The 20,487-nt window shown below is 39.0% G+C and overlaps 1 protein-coding gene across 1 annotated transcript; it reads left to right on the forward strand.

The window, feature by feature from the left end:
* Nucleotides 1-17,745: 17,745 nt before the first annotated feature.
* Nucleotides 17,746-20,266, forward strand: si:dkey-51e6.1 (uncharacterized protein LOC558617 homolog). The gene is made up of 3 exons (XM_028811163.1): nucleotides 17,746-17,939; nucleotides 18,522-18,646; nucleotides 20,079-20,266. The coding sequence occupies exons 1-3, from the start codon at nucleotides 17,798-17,800 to the stop codon at nucleotides 20,169-20,171; spliced, it is 360 nt and encodes a 119-aa protein (XP_028666996.1). The 5' UTR covers nucleotides 17,746-17,797; the 3' UTR covers nucleotides 20,172-20,266.
* Nucleotides 20,267-20,487: the final 221 nt, after the last annotated feature.

Raw genomic sequence — 20,487 nt, forward strand, 5'->3', positions numbered from 1 at the left:
AAGCTGTGCTTCATACACTCACATTTGTGGTGGGTGCATCATGTAAAATAATCCAGCAAATTTTCCAAAAGGCATACAAAAGTACAAAAAGATGCAAATGGTCAAAAACAAGTGGCAGCAAATAGGAACATGAAAAACAAGTACAATAAATGAAGCAAAAGAAGAATCAAAAAACAAGCAAAAAAACCTCAAAATTACTAAAAAATGCAAAGGACTATGAAAACACATCAGGTGCTCGACTTAAAGATTTCACAATTGTAGAATATACAATATTTTTGAATGAAGTGTCTATACCTTGTTCTGTTTTTTATTTCTTCTTGTTCCTTACACATGTTCCTTACACCACGGTGTGGTGGCTCTGAGGCTAGGGATCTGCACTGGCAATCAGAACAGTTTGAATCCCTTACAATGCCAAAAGGGACTCTGCTCTGTTGGGCCCTTGAGCAAGGCCCTTAACCTGCAATTGCTAAGCGCTTTGAGTAGTGTGAAAAATGCTATATAAATGCAAAGAATTATTATTATTATTATTATTATTATTATTATTATTATTATTATTATTATTATTATTATTATGTGACTGCTTCCTGATTAATGCTGCAGAGCAACAGACAGTTTTAGGATGGACCAGGGGCAATATGCAGGCAAACGAGCCCCAGCCACAACCTGACACATATCAGAACTTTCTGTGTTTGGCCAAGCAAAAGTATGTTATAGAGTTTAGAGCATGAATTGAGAATCATAACAAAATTTTTACATAACTTTGTTGAATTAGGTATATGCATATACAGGGAGCTGATGACTCATTAATGTGCTAATACGTCGATTAGTACATTGAAAAAACAATTTTTTCTGTAAAACTGATATTGCCACCAGAGTTAAAGATATTTCAGCAAGTATTATCCCAGTTCAAAATGGTGCTGGAAATGTTTAAGTAACAACTACAGTATATAATCATGATACAATAAAAAACAGACTGCATTAACTTGGTCTATTAAGTTACTTGTGTTATTGTGGCCATAAAAAGACTCACTATTATGATGTTATATTTTATAGAGTGTTTTGCACAAGATTGGTTCCCAGAAAAAAATTACACCATGTCCACTCAGTTGCTCCATAACATTTACTGTATTTAATCAATGTATTTATGTGAGGTTTTCAAAAACTGAACAAAACTTACAATTACATAATGGCAAGTTAAAGTTTTACGGCTACCTATAAATAAAAAAATTAATTGGACAGTTAGTAGTGCAAAGCATTTACTTAAACATTCTTTATTCAAGATGCTGGCACAGCTATAAACTATCAAACAATAAATTTAACATCCATCCACCTCTTCATTCATTTTCTAACCTCCTTATCCAGCTGAGGGTCACAGACAAACAGCACCCGTCCAAGCCTGAAAGTGGCACCAATCCATACATACAGTACATTCCCACTTAGCCCAGAGAGGCCATTTAACCTGAGTCTCTTTGTTATATGGGAAAAAAACACAGATATTGGACAGAAAACCCACACTGACATAATATTTGTAAATTGAAAGCATTTTCCAGGCTGAAATTTACAAACCTAAAACTCTTTAGCAGTGAGGGAGAGGTGTAAACCAGTATACCATCATGCCAAGAATACTTTTACACATATTAAATTGTTGATTCACAGATCTGGTTAATTAACTGCATGTGGAAAGTTCATGACCATTAAATTCCCTATTGTTTTGAAAACATTAGTGGAACAGAAGTTGACACTCTTCTTTGCCTAAATGTCTGCTGTCATCAAAACATGATTCATGGTTTATAAAGAAAATAGAAAATTGGAAAAAATGAAACAGATTAGTACCCCATATGGTACAACAGAAAAATTGGGGGCTGCCTCAGTCTTCCTGTTAACACTGTGGAAACTAGTAATGAAAACAAAGTGTGACACCTGTCATAGCAACATGTTTCAAAATAGTTTGAAAGGTCAAAAGATCACAGGTCCATATATTACATTTTTTTATGGATGTGTTCCCTTGTGGAAAAAGACTCTACAACAGAACAGGGTCAACATATATCAGCACTTTATTTCTGCAAAACAGGAAAATCTGTTTTTGAATTTTTTATTATAGCATAGCCATTACTTAAAAATGTTGTTCCTTTTTTTGTTTAGTAGACCAATTTTTTTGCACCGAAAATAATATGCTTGTTTTTTCTTTTCACAATAGGTTTAATATTCTGGTCTCATGACAGTGTCTAATAAGCTAAAATCATTAAAAACTGACTGGAATTCCAGTATTGGACTGTATCAAATATTTTGTGTACCTTGGTTTAATTCTCAGCACAATCACGGTCTGAGGTCATCAATGGGTCTCACCCTAAAGGATGACCAGAAACAGGGAGAGTGGAGGAAAAAGGTTTGGGGAGCAACTGCCTAAGATGGGTAAACCTGGAAAATGGCCAAAAATCTGGTGATGAGGATATTGACAGCTATGCTATGTTGATAGTTTGCATATTCTTGTTTTATGCAGGTGGGTTTTTTTCCAGGTATATGGATCCTTCCCATCTCCTAAACACATATATTAGGTTAACAGGAGACTCTGAAATTAGCCTAACATGGATAGGTGTGGGTGAATAATGATTGTGGACTCAGTTCACAATTGGTTCTGGTTCAACAGATCCTGCCAGGATTCCCACTGGATCCTTGTCCTATAAAAGAAGCTGGATTGGTACATTTCTCTACACTGTAATTTTTTGTGATATTAAAATTCTTTGAGAAATATTCCATTAAAACTTAATGAGACAGTGAAGACATTTATAATGTTAAGTGTTTTAATTGTTAGCTAATGTCATTATTGATGTGGAAGAATTCAAGCCTATTTTCTTATATGCCTGTTTCATTGATTTGAAATACCAAGGAGATAAGGATGACTGGATTAAACACAAGATGAACATCACCAGTACAGCAAAAGAGGCCAACATCAGTTATCAGTTTCAGAAAGTTCTGAGTCCAGCCCAGTGGATGAGGCAGTCGTAGACTATAAAAAATGTTAAGGCAGCCTACGCAAAGCAATTTATGGTGATGGTTAGTTAGTTACTGGTATAAATATCAATCACCCATCATTCCATCACCAAGACAGCATTCCTCTACAACACACAAGTATGCCCACACAATTATTTTCTTGATAAGATTAAGAAAAATGCAATATTTCATGTTGAGATGATCAGTGACTTTGAAACAGTAGGACTTCTGATAAAAGTTTAAAACAGGAGATTAATGCTGAAGTGAGTTTCTTAGGGGAAATGATGTTACATTAAATGTTGGTCCTTAAATTAATAAGACTGGGGCACAACAACGGCATTTCTGCATTTGAATCCACCAGCCTCACTCCAACACTGATCCCAGGCCAAAGACAAAATCCCACAATAGTCTGATTTTTTTCAGTCAAAGGGATAAAGAAAAAGTCCTTCTTTGTGCAAAAGAGAAGGGAACAACAACATATGACAATAAAAGAACCTTCCTGAATCTCAAAGAAAATTTCTCATGCACTGGCTTTAAGAAACAACTTAAAAGTTCAGAAATCAAGTATGTATTAGCATGCTCTCACTGAAGGTTTCTTTTGAGAAAACAATCTTTATAAATTCTTTGTAATTCTTCATAAACCTGAAAAAATAAACACAGCTGCACCTGAACCTTTCACTGCAGCTATTTAAACTAAGGATATAAGTAGACATATATGGCTATATTTCAAAATTGTTCAGTCCAAAATGTCTGCTTAGGTATGTGGCCTTAAATTTTGTGAGTGATTTCTTCAACTACATTTTCTTATGTACTCATTTTGTTTTCTTATCTAAAGTTTTATGTTATTCAAATTCATATTGCTGAACAGTAATGTTAAACTATGTATTCTCCTTAATACTCTTGCATTCCTGTTGTCAAATGTATTAAAATGTTCACATTTACTTATCTGGCTGATGCTTTTATATATAGTTAGATAAATCCAATGCAACTTACAACATCTGAGCAACAATTGGTTACATTCCTTTTGTTTTTCCAATTGGAGCACAGCCAGGTGACATGACCAGCTCATCCTCACACAGTGCCAGTCCTGAGGTTTAAACCCATATCCACAGAGTTTACGGTCCAAATCCTTAAACACTATACCACACTCCAGTGCATGGCATACCAGAGGAATTAGGAGCTTCACTTGGGAACTGAAGATAGGCAGGGAAATCCAGAAGTGGGGCGATAGAGATCCCTGCAAGTTACCATTGCACACTTCCACTTATGAGTCCTGGCTGGTCACCGCACAAGACCTGTACTGTACATCTTATGATCAGATTTTCTAGAATCACAAACAGAAGTCCTGGATTTTGAGAAAGGAGAACTGTGCCTGCACGAGAGAGAAGTGTCTGTTGCCGAACTCAAACCACACCAGAGCCTTCATACCTTAAGCATGCAGGATCCTACCAGGTCCATTCAGTAAATGCAAGTCTTAAAGAACTTGCAATGGAGTCTTATGATCACTAACATGCTAGCATGGGACCATCAGGAAAAAAACGTGTGATCAGCAGAATAGGGCATACATTCATTCACTTCCAGTAATGCTACATTTTAGGGTTCAAGTATAAGTATATTATTTTTGAGTACTCATAAGTACAACTTTGAATGGTTTGTTTTAGTTACATTTGTTTTAGGCATTATTAAGCAATTTTATTATGTTAAGCGTTAGAGAATTATTTAAAAAAATTAAAGAATTTTTAATTGCCTTAATATATACAGTATACCATATCTCTCACTGGTGGAGAGAATAAATGTAATCAAAATACCTGATTGCTTAGTTTGGCCGGGAAGCCATCACTAGAAAGAGTTATGGTTGTTCCAAACCTCTTCCATTTAACAATTATGGAGGCTGCTGTATTCTTGGGACCCTTCAATGCTGCAGAAATTTATTTGTAGCTTTTCACAGATTTGTACCTCAACACAATCCTATCTCTAAGCTCTGCAGGCAGTTTCTTCAACCTCATGGCCTGATTTCCTAATCAATCATATAAATTAAATGGACTGCAGGTGGATGTCAAACATCTCAAAAAGGATCAATATAATAGTATGCACCTGAGCCACATTTCTAGTGTCATAGCAAAGGGTCTACATCCATTTGTTAATGTGATATTTCAGTTTTTCATTTTTAATATATTTTTTTTTAATTCCTAAAATCCTGTTTTTGCTTTGTCATTCTGGGGTATTAAATATAGTTTGATAAAATAAACAGACATTGAATGGCTCATGTCGTTCCAGCATCTGGCTCTAAAACTAATACTGAAATTCAGTCTAATTCGATTCATTGTTCTTTATCGTTGTAGGTGATTGTAACATCTGGATATAACATCTGAGAGTGTACATTAATTGTGTTATTTATTTGCTGCTTTTTCTATTTTTTTTTTCCTGTTCATTGTTTCATATTCTAATTCAGACTTTCATGTATTTATCTGTTATTTGTAGTTCAATGTTTGATATTAGTTGCATTCTCAGTTATTAATGTTATCTTATTTCAGTTGTATTCCTTTGAATATTTGTGAACCTCTTTGAGCATGGGAAATGTGCTATATAAATAAAATTAATGTATTTATTTCATTGATTTATAACAAAATGTGAAAAATTGAAGTGGTTGAATACTTTTTGAAGACACTGCACAATAAACATCTCTATGATTCTCAATTCACTGACAACCTAATATCAATATCCGCAGCATTTTGAATATTCACTTATTTAAATTGAACCTTTAAAATAACATATCACACAAATAATAAAAAATGCTTTTGTAATGTTTTATTACCAAAAGGCTCAATAAAAGGTTTAGTATAGTTGAATACAGAACAGTTGTATTATACACAAAGGAAGCACTCCCTTAAATTTTGATTATTAGATTTATGTAATTTTAATAACATCTGAAGCAAACGTGCACAAAGAAATCTGCCATGAGAGACCAACATCCTCTCATTTAAACAATAGCTGATTTTTTTTTGGAAAACACTGGAAAGTACTTAAAAGTAAAATCAGGAAAATGATGCTGAACTTCGCAGTAAGATAAATAAATGGAAACAAAAGGAAGCTGTAGTGGTAACATTAAAGGCAAATACGAAACTATTGGCTTACAGTGTGATAACGTATATGACATGAAAGCAAAGGATGAATTAAATGAAAAAATAATTACTGGAACAGCATTGGCTTAAAAACTGAGAATACAGACTCATCAAGAAAAGAAATCTTTAGGGAAAAAAGCAACTACTAATAAAAGATACTAAATTTTAATTTATTTAATTATAAATAATACAACTACATAAAGCATCTACAAATTATTTCAACAAGATTTATTTTCTAATTGACATTTATCCTCATAGGTGGCACAGTGGTAGTGCTGCTGCTTTGCAGTAAGGAGACTGTGGAAGATTGTGGGTTCGGTTCCTCCCTGTGTGGATAGCGCTTTGAGTACTGAGAAAAGCGCTATATAAATGTAATGAATTATTATTATTATTTTTATCTAATTAGAAATATTAGACATTTATGAGTTTGATGAAAAAGATGTTTTGTAAACAACTTATTAGATTTTAAAATATTTTATCTGTTTAGATTTGTGTCTGCATGGATTTGCATACTCTCATGTGTTCGTGTGGGCTTTTTCTGGATATTACAACTCTCTATTACCTCAAGTTTTTGAAAGATCCAAATATTAAAAAACATCCAGAAATGCAGGGTAGAAGCCTGTGTTTTCCTGTGTGTGTGCATGTACGAGTATCAAATTCCTTGAACAACTCTGATCTTACATTTCGAAGAATTGATGTCAGTTTGACTTTGAGTTCTAACTGCTTTGATATTTGCATCCCACAATGAAGTAATTTACATTCAGGTACCCATTTGACCCAAGTAAAATGAAGAATAGCAGAGAATGATTCTCATACAAGTGTCATTGGTTCCTTCAGCTATTTAATTGGATTAGCACTAGCTTATCCTCTACAGAAGAGCTGATGACATGAGTATGCATGAGTTTGTATCTGACTTGTGCAGTAATTCAAAGCTACATCTCAGGGTCAATTGGATACAAATATGGCTACCAGGGATCAACAGCATCTCAAAGGTGGCAAAGGGCAGACAGCAATCTTAGAGAAATTATGAAAGGTATGTAAATTGTGTAATACATAATTTAGGACAAACTGTGTCTGCTAGTGTGATTCCAGTGTCTAGGAACAAGTCAAATATACAGTATAGACATACTATAGACTTAACATTCATGCAAGGGTAGCTAGCAACAAAGAATAAGGGAGTCATACAATGATAAGAAAGACAGATATTAAATTCTAGGAAGGGTTTGCTTGCAAATATTGCAAATAAATGTGACATAGCTAGTTATTAAGTGTAAGGAGCAATCATTTTTTACAGTGCTAGTTGGTTCTAGAAAACTTTGTTATTTGATAAAAAATGTACAGGTATTTGTTCACTCATGCCTGTTATTTGATAAAAAAGTATTTGTTTATTCAGGCATCCATATCAGATTTTAGTTGAAGACATAAAAACATGCAGTGTTAAAGAATTTTCAGAAAAACAGAGGAAAACGTTAAAATGGCAAAAATTTTCACTAAGGTTTATAATTAGTTTGCAAGCAGTTTTTGTGAGGAACTTGCAGATTTGGGTGCAACTGCCAATCCTAATGTGATGTGGGAGACCTTCCGTGACAAGACCCTGAAGGTTGCTGAGGGTTGTGTTTGGTGTTACCGGTGTTCCCAGAAGGACGTGTTTCATCTCACAGGGCACCCTGGATATCATCGAGAGGAGTCACAGTGCACGGCTTAATGGCAATTCTGGTCTGTACCAGGAACTATGAAGGACGACTGCAAGGGCTCTGAGAGCAGATAAACAGGCGTATGTTAGAGGAATCTGTGAGCAAGTGATACACCATCTGTGGCCTAGCGACCCACATCCTGCTTACAGAGGAATCGAAGCATTACGCACATCTGAATCTGTTCCTCGGAGAGTCGCAGTCAAGGCAGCTGATGGAACGGTCCTTACAGATGACACTGCAGTTGTGACCCACTGGGCTGGCTACTTTAGAGCAGTTGTTCAAAGCTGAACCTCCGGCTAGGACGTTGGATATCTCTCGGTCCACGGTTCATGAGGCTGATCCTCCAATTAGCTGTGAACCACCCAATCTCACTGAGATTGCACAGGTGGTGAACCAGCTGAGGGGAGGAAAGGCTGCAGGGATCTGTGGTATCCTGGGTGAACTTCTCCAGGCTGGTGGTAAGGCTGTCCTCCTGGCATTGCAAGCAATCGTTCCTTCCATTTGGGAGAATGGCATCATCCCAATTGACTGGAAAACGGGACTTGTCATCCCTATGTGGAAAGGGAAGGGTGATCGCCTGGATTGCAGCAACTACAGGGGGATAACACTGCTCTCGGTGCCAGGTAAGGTCCTGGTAGGGTTGTTTTCAATAGGATCTGTGATCACTTGCTCACCTACCAGAGGCCACAACAGTCTGGTTTTATGCCCAAGACCGGATCCTGGCACTGAGGGTTCTCATGGAGCACAAACACGAATAATGGCAGAGTTTCTTTGCAGCCTTTGTCGATTTTCGTAAAGCATTCGACTCAGTTGATCGAGCTGCCCTGTGGGACATCCTGAGGGTTCTCAGGATCCCCTCGAGGTTGCTGGATATCATGGCCGGCCTGTATACTGGTGCTATGAGTGCTGTGCAGAGTGGAGGCAGAACCTCTATGTTTTTTCCCCAGTTGATTCTGGGGTTTGTCAGGGGTGTGTTCTTGCTCCTACTCTGTGCAATGCTTGTATGGACTGGGTGTTGCGCAAGGTTGTGGGGTCCAGCGGCTGTGGGGCATCTGTTGGTGAAAAAAGGTTCACGGATCTTGACTTTGCTGACAATGCTATGATCTTCGCGGAGTCAATGGAGGCTCTGATTGGAGCACTCAAGAGACTGAGTGAGGAGTCTGAGTGTCTGGGTTTGCGAGTGTCCTGGATAAAAAACAAAATCCAGGCCTCTAATGACCTCTTGGGCACAGCCATCAGTAGTGTGTCTGTTTGCAGAGAGAGTGTCAACCTTGTCGAAAGGTTTACTTACCTTGGCAGTGACATTCATGTCTCTGGTGACTCTTCATATGAAATCAGTAGATGGATTGGGAGAGCATAGGGGGGTCACGAGGTCATTGGAAAGGGGTGTGTGGTGCTCCTGATATCTATGCAAAAGGACGAAGGTCCAAGTCTTTAGAGTCCTGGTGCTTCCTGTCTTGCTATATGGTTGTGAGACATGGACGCTATCCAGTGACCTGAGATGAAGACTGGACTCCTTTGGTACTGTGTTTCTCTGGAAAATCTTTGGGTACTATTGGTTTTGACTTTGTGTCGAATGAGCGGTTGCTCATGGAGTCCCGAATGAGGCACATTACCTGCATTGTCAGGGAGCATCAGTTATGGCACTACAGCCATGTGGAGTGTTTTCCCAAGGGTGATCCAGCTTGTAAGATCCTCATATTTGGGGACCCGAGTGGCTGGACCAGGCCAAGGGGTCACCCACGTAACACCTGGCTGTGGTAGATAGAGGATCATTTCCGGAGGGTGGGACTGGACCGCGTGTTTGCCTGGGGGGTTGCCAACCGGGATTCTGAGTTGTTTCGTCGTGTAGTGGGTGTGGTAACGCACTGTACCTGTGCATGCTCCCCAACTTGACTTGACTTGACTTAAGGTTTATATAGAGTTAATTTTTTGAGACAGCATTTATGTTACCTGGATTTCACCCACAAGCCATCTGCCATATGCCTTTTTATCTGTATCTTTTCTTTGCTTTCCTATACTGTATATATAATGATCTTTTGAATGTTTAACATTGATCCATGGATTGCAGACATTAATAAAAATATTGTCAACTTTGCTTTGTCATGGATACTCTTCATACTTGTGTTTATCCTGATGTACACCACTAGTCCCTTGCTGCAGCCCAGGCGTGATGAGGTGCTTTCTCAGTCTGTCCCCTCAAAGTTCACATTTATTAATGCTAAGACTGTTTACAGAGAGCCGTGCTGAAAAGATGACTTCCTCTCAGTGAGTGGCTGGTTAACTCAAACCTGATAAGACAGATAATGACAACAATTAAAGGATGTATTATCATACGGAATTAACAGAATTTATGTGACACTTACCTTAGCAAACCTTTGGCTGATGCTGATGCAGGCTGTATTGCTAATATAATATATCTGGGAGACACCTTCACCCAAAGTGACTAAAAACATCAGTGTGTATTACATTAATTTATCAATTTTCAAAGCTACAATAAACAGTTTAGGGTCACAGGGGACCTGGACCTATGCCAGCAGTGCAGTGAATAAGGCAGAAAACAACAGTGCATTTTCAATTACAGAACATAATAACTCATACGCACACACACACTCACTTGCACTGGACCAATTTAGGATGATCAGTTATGCTCACTAATTATTAGAAACCCCTTTACACCAGCTTATCCAATCAATTATCTAATTAGCCCATCACATGGAAGCAAAGAAATGCATAAAATCTTATAGATACTGGTCAGGAGCTTTAGTTAATGTTCACATCCATCACCAGAGTGTGGTAAAGATGTGATTGCAGTGATTTTGACCAAGGCATAATTGTTGGTACCAGACAGGCTGTTTTTTTCTTTATTTCTTTAACTTCGTGATCCCGTGGATTTTCATGAACAGCAATCTCTGGAGATTATTCAGAATAATGCAAAAAACAAAAAACATCCATTGAGAAGAAGTTTTGTGGACAGAAACATCTCATTGAAGAGTGAGGTCAGAGGAGAATGGCAAGAGTGCTGTGAGCAGACAGAAAAGCTATGGTAACTCAAATAACCACTTTGTATAACTGTTTGAGAAGAAATGCATCTCAGAATACACAGCATGTCAAACCTCAAGCAGAAGACCATGTTGGGTTTCACTCCTGTCAGCCAAGAACAGAAAGGTGAGGCTGCAGTGGGCAAAGGCTCACCAAATCTGGACAGCTGAAGATAAGAAAAATGTAGCATAGTCTGATAAATTTCAGTTTCTGCGGAGGCACAAAGATGGTAGGGTCAGAACTTGATGCCAACAGCATGAATCCATATATTTAACCTGTCTTGTGTCAACAGTCCGGGCTGGTGGTGGTGGTGGTGAATGGTGTGGAGAATGTTTTCATGGCACACTTTGGGTCTGTTAAAAGCAATCAATCATCACTTGAATGCCAAGGTCTACTTAAGTATTCTTGCTCACCATATGGATCTCTTCAAGACCACAATTTACCCATTTTCGAATGGCTTCTTCTTACTTGACAATTCACATTGTTACAATGCAAAAGACATCTCAGACTGGTTTCATGAACATCACAATGAGTTCAAGTGTTCCTCAGTGGACTTCCCAGTCACTGGATCTAAATTTAATAGAACACCTTTGGGATGTGATAATGGGAGATTCACAGCATGAATGTACTACTGACAAATCTGCAGAAATTTTGTGATGCAATTATGTCAACATGGATCAGAATCTCAAAGGAATGTTTCCAACATCTTGTGTACTCCATGCCACTAAGACCTGAGGCTGTTTTGAGAGTGAAAGGAAGACCTGCCCAGTATTAGTATAGGGTTCCTAATAATTTGCTCAGTGAGTGTATGCCTAACATGCACTCTTTCAGATGTGGGAGGAAAGCCAGAAAAATAAGCAAATTTTGCCCAGGACAGAGCAGGATTCTCCTACAGCCATAACACTGCTGCACTAATCAATGTGCCTCCTTGATACATTACAGTTCTTTGCATTTTGTTTTACAATTGGAGTGCAAGTAGGTTAAATATAAAGCAGAAATTAAACCATAAACTACTTAAACAAACAGCCTGTTTAAAATCTCTTCTGAGGAAGTATATACTGTACTGTACTTAGGACCATGTAATCCTAGAGTTATGATTCAAATGCACATGTCCAAATTGTAACATCTCTCTAATATTACAGCATTTTGTTTTCACCCAGCTAACAGCCATATATTGAGTTATTTTAGTAAAGATGATTACTAAAATCACAATTGATGTGAATATTCATAACTACTGTATGTCTGTTCATCCTTAATGCATTGGAAAATATGTGTTGAGATCTTCAGACAAGATAGCAGACTCTGAAAAAGGCATTCCAGTTCAAAATAATGTATACATACAGTGACAAAACACGGTTGCTCCTTTCTTTTTTGCATTGTTCCAGACTACATTTTTTTCTTACACTTTGCATTTATGCATATTCAAATCAATATTCTAATCCATCCATCCATCCATCCATCCATCCATCCATCCATCCATCCATCCATCCATCCTCTTCCGCTTATCCGAGGTCGGGTCGCGGGGGCAGCAGCTTGAGCAGAGATACCCAGACTTTCCTCTCCCCGGCCACTTCTTCTAGCTCTTCCGGGAGAATCCCGAGGTGTTCCCAGGCCAGCCGGGAGACATAGTCCCTCCAGCGTGTCCTGGGTCTTCCCTGGGGCCTCCTCCCGGTTGGACATGCCCGGAACACCTCACCAGGGAGGCGTCCAGGAGGCATCCTGATCAGATGCCCGAGCCACCTCATCTGACTCCTCTTGATGCGGAGGAGCAGCGGCTCTACTCTGAGCCCCTCCCGGATGACTGAGCTTCTCACCCTATCTTTAAGGGAGAGCCCAGACACCCTGTGGAGGAAACTCATTTCAGCCGCTTGTATTCGCGATCTTGTTCTTTCGGTCACTACCCATAGCTCATGACCATAGGTGAGGGTAGGAACATAGATCGACTGGTAAATTGAGAGCTTTGCCTTACAGCTGAGCTCCTTTTTCACAACGACAGACCGATGCAGAGCCTGCATCACTGCGGACACCGCACCGATCCGCCTGTTGATCTCACGCTCCATTCTTCCCTCACGCGTGAGCAAGCCCCGAGATACTTGAACTCCTCCACTTGAGGCAGGATCTCGCTCCCAACCCTGAGAGGGCACTCCACCCTTTTCCGGCTGAGGACCATGGTCTCGGATTTGGAGGTGCTGATTCCCATCCCAGCCGCTTCACACTCAGCTGTGAACCGATCCAGAGAGAGCTGAAGATCACGGCCTGATGAAGCAAACAGGACAGCATCATCTGCAAAAAGCAGTGACCCAATCCTGAGTCCACCAAACCGGACCCCCTCAACACCCTGGCTGTGCCTAGAAATTCTGTCCATAAAAGTGAAGAACAGAATCGGTGACAAAGGACAGCCCTGGCGGAGTCCAACTCTCACTGGAAACAGGTTCAACTTACTGCCGGCAATGCGGACCAAGCTCTGACACCGGTTGTACAGGGACCGAACAGCCCTTATCAGGGGGTCCGGTACCCCGTACTCCTGGAGCACCCCCCACAGGATTCCTTGAGGGACATGGTCGAACGCCTTTTCCAAGTCCACAAAACACATGTAGACTGGTTGGGTGAACTCCCATGCACCCTCCAGGACTCTGCTAAGGGTGTAGAGCTGGTCCACTGTTCCGCGACCAGGACGAAAACCACACTGTTCCTCCTGAATCCAAGGTTCGATTATCCGACAGACCCTCCTCTTCAGAACCCCTGAATAGACTTTTCCAGGGAGGCTGAGGAGTGTGATCCCTCTGTAGTTGGAACAAACCCTCCAGTCCCCCTTCTTAAAGAGGGGGACCACCACCCTGGTCTGCCAATCCAGAGGCACTGTCCCTGATGTCCATGCGATGTTGCAGAGACGTGTCAACCAAGACAGCCCTACAACATCCAGAGCCTTGAGGAACTCCAGGCGTATCTCATCCACTCCCGGGGCCCTGCCACCAAGGAGTTTTTTGACCACCTCGGTGACCTCAGTCCCAGAGATGGGGGAGCCCACCTCCGAGTCCCCAGGCTCTGCTTCCTCATTGGAAGGCATGTTAGTGGGTTTGAAGAGGTCTTCGAAGTACTCCTCCCACCGACCCACAACGTCCCGAGTCGAGGTCAGCAGCGCACCATCCCCACCATATACAGTGTTGACACTGCACTGCTTCCCCCTCCTGAGACGCCGGACTGTGGAGCAGAATCTCCTCTATCCTCGGCTACAGAAGCTGGCTCTTGGGGATATTCTAATCTCTCTATTATATAAAAAAAATCCTGAGATGAGACTTTTTTGAAGAGATTTTTTCAAGTACCGCAAGATGAGACTTTGGCCATGAGAAGTCATGCCCTCCTCTCAAGCATATTCAACCATGCACAGTAATCTCAAATCTCATTCATGTGAATGCTTTTGACAGACACATTTCCTGCTCTCTCAGGTCTTATAAATTTTTATGTTTTCCTCACTTTAAGTTCCCAATTAAAGAAGACGTATTATGTCCAAATCTTATTGATGAATTTCATCCTGAAGGGATATCAACAGAAGAAATGAATACATGGGCAATCATAGCACTGAGAAGCGATGAAGTCAAAAAAATTAATGCGAAAATTGTCGATTGGTTACAGGCAAATTGGTTAAATGCGTATCAATAGACTATGCTGAAACAGTAGGTGGTGATTGTGTGGAAGATGAATACCTACAACTGTTAACACCGTCCGATCTTCCACGGCCTGAATTACTGTTGAAAGAAGGATGTATCCAAGAAAGGTAATGTAGTACATCTTTTCCAAATAACATAAGACAACAAAGGAGATTTTGATATGCCATTCATATTAAAAATATAATTAACAAATCACAGAGACAAACATTCGAAAAAGTCAGTTTATTTATTAGAGAGAAAGAAGCAAAATTCTCTCATGAGCAGTTATACGTTGCGTTGTCATAATATAAGTCCAAACATGGTATCAAAATTCAATGCAATACTGACGAAAATTTAATTCAAAAAATTGTTTTTACTGAAGTTTTACAGTAAAAGTGAAAGTTTAAAAAATATTTACATGTTAATTTCAAAGCCAAACAGAACGAAATCGTATTACACGACGAAAAACTCGAACGCAACATGAAACATAATTTACTTTCAAATTATTACATTTTACTATTTTTTTAATATGGTTACATTACTCACTGTAATATAAAATAGTTAGTTCTATTATGCATATGTAACAATTCCCATGAAAATAACAATCTGTTTAAATTGTACATCCGCATCCCCATACGTGAGCGGCAGACCCACAAAGTGGCTTGCGTATAGCACCGGCCTGGAGGTTGTCGAGCAAAGCGAGCAGGGGGCAAAGCCCCCTAGTATCCTAAATAAAAAAAAATGTTCATTTTGTTTTGTTCACTTATACATGCACAAGATAATAATCAGAATCAAATGGTTGTTTAAAAAAATTGTACTTCTAAAATATGGCATCATCAATCAGTGCATATTTCATTCAACTGAAACATTTCTCTTCAGACGTGGAAAAACCAAGAGCAAACAATGACATCTGCAGACATCTCGTTGTTACTGTTAACAATCGAAATTCATCCTCTTCGTTGTGGGAAGGATCTACTGGAGATAAAACTGAGAGAAAGTGGATCTTGAAGGAGAAAACTATTAGAGTAATGAAAATGGCTTTTTAAAAACAATTTTAGTGATATTCCTAATATTTTAGTGTAAATGCCTAAATATCACCAAATTCTGATATTTTACCCCACCTAGGAGTGTGAGCTTTGGGAGCTTCTGCTCCCACTGTGTTTATCTGTGGCAAATTGGCCCAAACAGGAGAGCCAAAAAAAAAAAGGGTAGACCAAATGTTTACACCCATGATGGGCCTTTTTAAAATTAGACTCACCCTTGCTAGAACAGGCATATTTAAGATATGGTAAGTAGCCCAGCCCGTGACCCTGTGTTCGGATTCAGTGGGTTGGAAAATGGATGGATAAGTAGCCCAGTGAACCATATAGTCTCGTTCAATTTTGCCTTAAGAAGCCATATGGAAGTACCCACGTGGCAAAGTGTTTAGTTAAGCTGTTATGCCAGTCAGGTGACAAGCATCTGTAGGACAGATTTTAATTGAAAAAACTAGGAGTATCAAAGCAGGGTATCAAAGTCAGCTCCTGGAGAGCAGGAGTGACGGCAGGATTTTGTTCTCCCCATATTCTTATTCAACAATCCTTTGCTTTCACTAATGGACCATGGTTTGTTGAGTTTGTTTTTATCTGCCTTTCTTTTGAAGATTTCAGAACTTAAATTGCTTATTGTTTCATTAACCAGTTGCCACATACCAAAAAGTAAGTAACTGCTTTAGATTAAAAGAGCATTTAGGTGATGGTCTCAAAAAAGAAAATAAACAATATTAGAAAAGCCTGATGTGTCTGCCAAGCTCTATTGCAGAGATTTCAGACTCTGTTCCTGGAGTCAGTGCTGGTGCTAGGTTAATGTGAGGTGGGGTCTCCATCCTTCCTTATGAAATGCACCCTATGTGAATGCCTAATTCGCCTTAGTGGTGGTGACTAGAGTAGGACATAGTCTTCTGGCTTTTGCTGTAAGCAGTTTTAAATTAGGAACTAATCCTTGCAGTTAATGGCACACATTAGTTTATTTAACCATGTGGCTTGGCAGTGCAAAGTAGGATCCATTTGTTTGCAGTGGTTTGCTATTAATTAAGAAAGTGGTTAAATTGGGACACTGCTGTGCCTGTTGCTCTCCAGGAACAGAAGTTAAGACCCCTGGATTAGACTTTGACAATGGCTATTGGAAAATGGAACATAATTTGGTTGGTGAGAAAGGAGCTAGAGAAAGCTAGATAAAAATAGATTCGCCTCATTAACTATGAAACCATTGGTCTCAAACTGAGCTGTGATTTGTATAAGGGGCCAAATAGGTCATAAGTCGTATATTTTTGTGCATAATGTATTGGTTTATATGTGAAAACTATTGCTTTATAATTATTTACTATATACTTAACCCTTATACGATTTTGCGCTTGCGCGCTCTCTCTCTCTCTCTCTCTCTCTCTCTCTCTCTCTCTCTCTCTCTCTCTCTCTCTCTCTCTCTCCTGGGCAGAAATAAAGAGAATCCGGGTAGGTGTGAAGACCCTTAGAAGCCCTGTTTTGGTGCTATCCAGATGCAAAGTGTAGAATTCTTGCTGCTTCTTCAAACACGCATAACGTATACTGAGAGTATTTAGTCTTGTTAGAAACCGCTGTTGGCTGAGCATTATACGATGACTAACAAGGCGTCTAGTGCATCTCCGGGATTCCCAGAAGAAAACTGACTATGGTTTGCATGTGTGAGTTTAACAGTCTCAGCAGAGTATTCAACCTTATTAGAAATGTTGGCTGGAGTATTCAAACAGTACCACCTTATTGAATCTGTACAGAATGTCAGTGACTATGAAGGATGCCAAGCACTTCATCTGAATGCAAGCGCTGATTAGATAGGCTACTGTATTTCTGCCTTTGACATGAAATGTATCCATACAAAAAAAAAATGTTTGTGCATACTCATCTGGGAGAATTTCTTAAAAATTAACCACACGAGAAAACGGAATGTTCGCTTTGCTCAATGTTGCTTTTCTTACCCCATAGTCCTGGCACTGGTAGAAGCCTGAGTTTAACCAGCTAGAGGCCGTTCTGGTTGAATATACTGATATCTATGCTGTAATCGATATTATAGTGATGTTATTTAATTACATATATTCTGTCCATGTAAACAATGAAATAAACACGAGCTTATTTTAATGAATTCACGATTGAACTATCAATTACTGCAATCACATGAAACCACCTTTTCCTTTTATAAGTACAGTCCCGATCTGCTAACGTCATTTCCGTACATGAGACGGCTAACAGGCAGCTGTGTGAGAGCGGCGCTTTCAGTATCGCGTAGTAAGATGGCAGAGCTACTGAGTCAAGTGGCCGATGTAGATATTGATCCCGACGGGGTGTTTAAGTACATTCTGTTGAGAGTAACAGTCAAGGGCGGCTCACAATCCAAAAATATAGTGAGAGGTACAAAGACTGCCGAGTTTCACAGTAAGTTTCTCCTCGTGAAGTCGACTGGCCCGATCCCTGCGGTGTAACACGAGTTGAAAGTGCAGCTGTTGCCAGTTTTTGCTTAATTAACTGAATACAGAGACATTTTGACAATAGAATACAGTAAATACATAAAAGTTATAAAAAAAAAAAAAGTTTTAAGGGGGCACAGTGTAATAGACGTTACCACAGAATTCAATGCATTGGCATCAGTTACGTTGGCGTGTTATTACGCTTCTATAAAAGGCATAACCTTATTTGGCTAAGCTCTAAATATAATTGCAATTAATTAAGGAAGATGACACGTTATCTAAAGCTGAATTTCATATTTTGCAGTCGACTCTCTTCAAAAGTCTAACTGCAATCTTTATTTGTACTACTTAAGCAAATTTGATTACGGCAGAAAATCGGTTCTAAAAAGTTAACACTTAATTGCAACTCATGTATATTTCCATTATTTAATGCCTGTTTTCAATCTGCTATTTTTATATTCCGTTTAGGTCAGCAGTTTGCTCAGTGCAACGGTTTAGTGCACTATATTTTATTATTCGTGTTTTTGTTTTTTTTTGCTCTTTTTTATAGATCACATTTTTGAAAAAGTAAATCCTGAGCTAGAAAAATTAGGATTGGAATGTAATTGTCTTGGAGGTGGCAAGATCGAGCATAACAGCCAAGAAAAAAAAATCAAGGTGTTTGGTCTGTCAACTGTGAGTACTTCTGAAAAGCTGAGTGTGTGCATTAATGAAATGTATATGTGCAGAATATCCATTCATCCATTTTCAAATCTGGCTTATTCCAAATTATTGTGAGATATTACTGTAGTGAGAAAGGTCTTATCACTCTATTAGTTTGTTATGCTGTGCATATTAGGCAGTCAGTTAGTCAGTCAGTCATTTTCTTGTGAAGAGGCTTGTGGAAGTCTGCTGGAGCCTATCCCAGCCAGTATAGGGTGCAAGGCAGGAACAAACCGTGGATAGAGTGCCATTGTGTATATTAATGATTGGAAAGCAAGAATAGAGTACTTTCCAAAAAACAGTTTGTTATTGTGCTTCCAAAGCATTTGGATTACTTTTGCTAAATGAAGTGACCAATTAGTTTTTGTGTTTTTTGTTTTTCTTAAGGTCAGTTATTTACTTATCCAGTCATCCCACCTGCAGTTCAGAACAGGTTACCCACCTGAAGCTAGGGATGTTTGAGCTTGGGTAGTACTTGGATAGGAGACCATCTAGGAGAAGTTTAAGTTACTGCTGGAAGAGATGTTGGTGGGGGCATCGGGGGCGCTTATTGTGTGGTTTGTGTGTGGACCCCAATGCCTCAGTGCCCTGCACTATAAAAATTTGTATGATCCTTCGGATGAAACATAAAACAAGTTGTTGACTCTCTGTGGGCAGTAAAGATCCCAGGACATCTTTTGAAAAGAGTGGGGTGTACCCCGATGTCCTGGTTGAATTGACCACTAAAGCCTTATTCATCCCCTGTTTCTAGCTGATTAACCATCTTACTCACTCTGGTGAGTGTATTGGTGCAAGAATGGCTGCCATTGCAGGTGGATGCTACACATTGTGGGTGAAGTGGTTTTCTATCATCTATGTAAAGTGCATTGAGCAGATTAGAAACATGCTATACAAATGCACTTAATTATTAATCTATCCATCAGTTCATTTGTTTTACAATCTGCTTATCCAGTTTAGGGTCATGGAGGCTGGGTACCTATCCTGGCAGAATAAGGCATAAAGCACAAGCACACCCTTACTTTCTCATATTGGAAAAATTAGGGTCATCAATTTCCCAAACATGCATGTATTATAGAAATGGGTGGAAAAACATTACATGTAAAGCAAATATAGAGAGAGGATGATTAATTTCAAAAAGAAAAATCTCCAAAAGAAAGCAAATACCGCCTTCTTTGCTATTGATTATTTAACTAGAAAAATAAAGGGATTTAGAGAACAATGATAGGCATTATTAGATACTTGCATTTGTGCTTCATAAAAGAATTCTCAATAACTGTCCCATGACACTGAAATGGGTTAAGCAAGTTTGAGAATGTTATGTTAATTTATTTATAGTTTCATGTAAAATTCAATACAATACTTCACAAATAATCTTTATGTTATAAATGTATTTCGTATTTTTCAGGGATATGGCAAAGCTGATCATTCAGTCACTGTTGAAAGGCTGAAGACTGTGTACAACGATTATGACATCACCTGGTCTGATGATAAGAAGTAAAGTGCAATGGCCACTGTATGTTTCTCATTTACAGAATAACTATAATAAATATTTCAGAAACAATAAAAGTGAGCTGAATCTCTGAATAAGGTTTACATTAATATGTTTATTCATTAATTTATTCCTTTATATGTGTGTCATTTCTTTACTTAAGGAGTAGGCAATCCTTGACCTGGTGTGCCTTCACATTAAGCCAAGGGTGTCAAATTCCCACCAATTCCTTGGTAGAACTAACAGTTAATTAAACTTGTGATTTAATTGAATGGCTTACTTGAGGTCCCATTCTGCCATATCGGAAATTTCTAATATTGTAGCT

The sequence above is a fragment of the Erpetoichthys calabaricus genome, chromosome 10 (genome assembly GCF_900747795.2).
Source record: "Erpetoichthys calabaricus chromosome 10, fErpCal1.3, whole genome shotgun sequence".
NCBI lineage: Eukaryota > Metazoa > Chordata > Cladistia > Polypteriformes > Polypteridae > Erpetoichthys > Erpetoichthys calabaricus.

Bases quoted from the DNA above. Each gene is read 5' to 3' on its own strand.
- si:dkey-51e6.1 (XM_028811163.1), top strand. From the start codon at position 17,798: ATGGCAGAGCTACTGAGTCAAGTGGCCGATGTAGATATTGATCCCGAC. The intron at 17,940-18,521 runs GTAAGTTTCTCC...TCTTTTTTATAG, and splicing joins AAAGACTGCCGAGTTTCACA to ATCACATTTTTGAAAAAGTA. The intron at 18,647-20,078 runs GTGAGTACTTCT...CGTATTTTTCAG, and splicing joins AGGTGTTTGGTCTGTCAACT to GGATATGGCAAAGCTGATCA.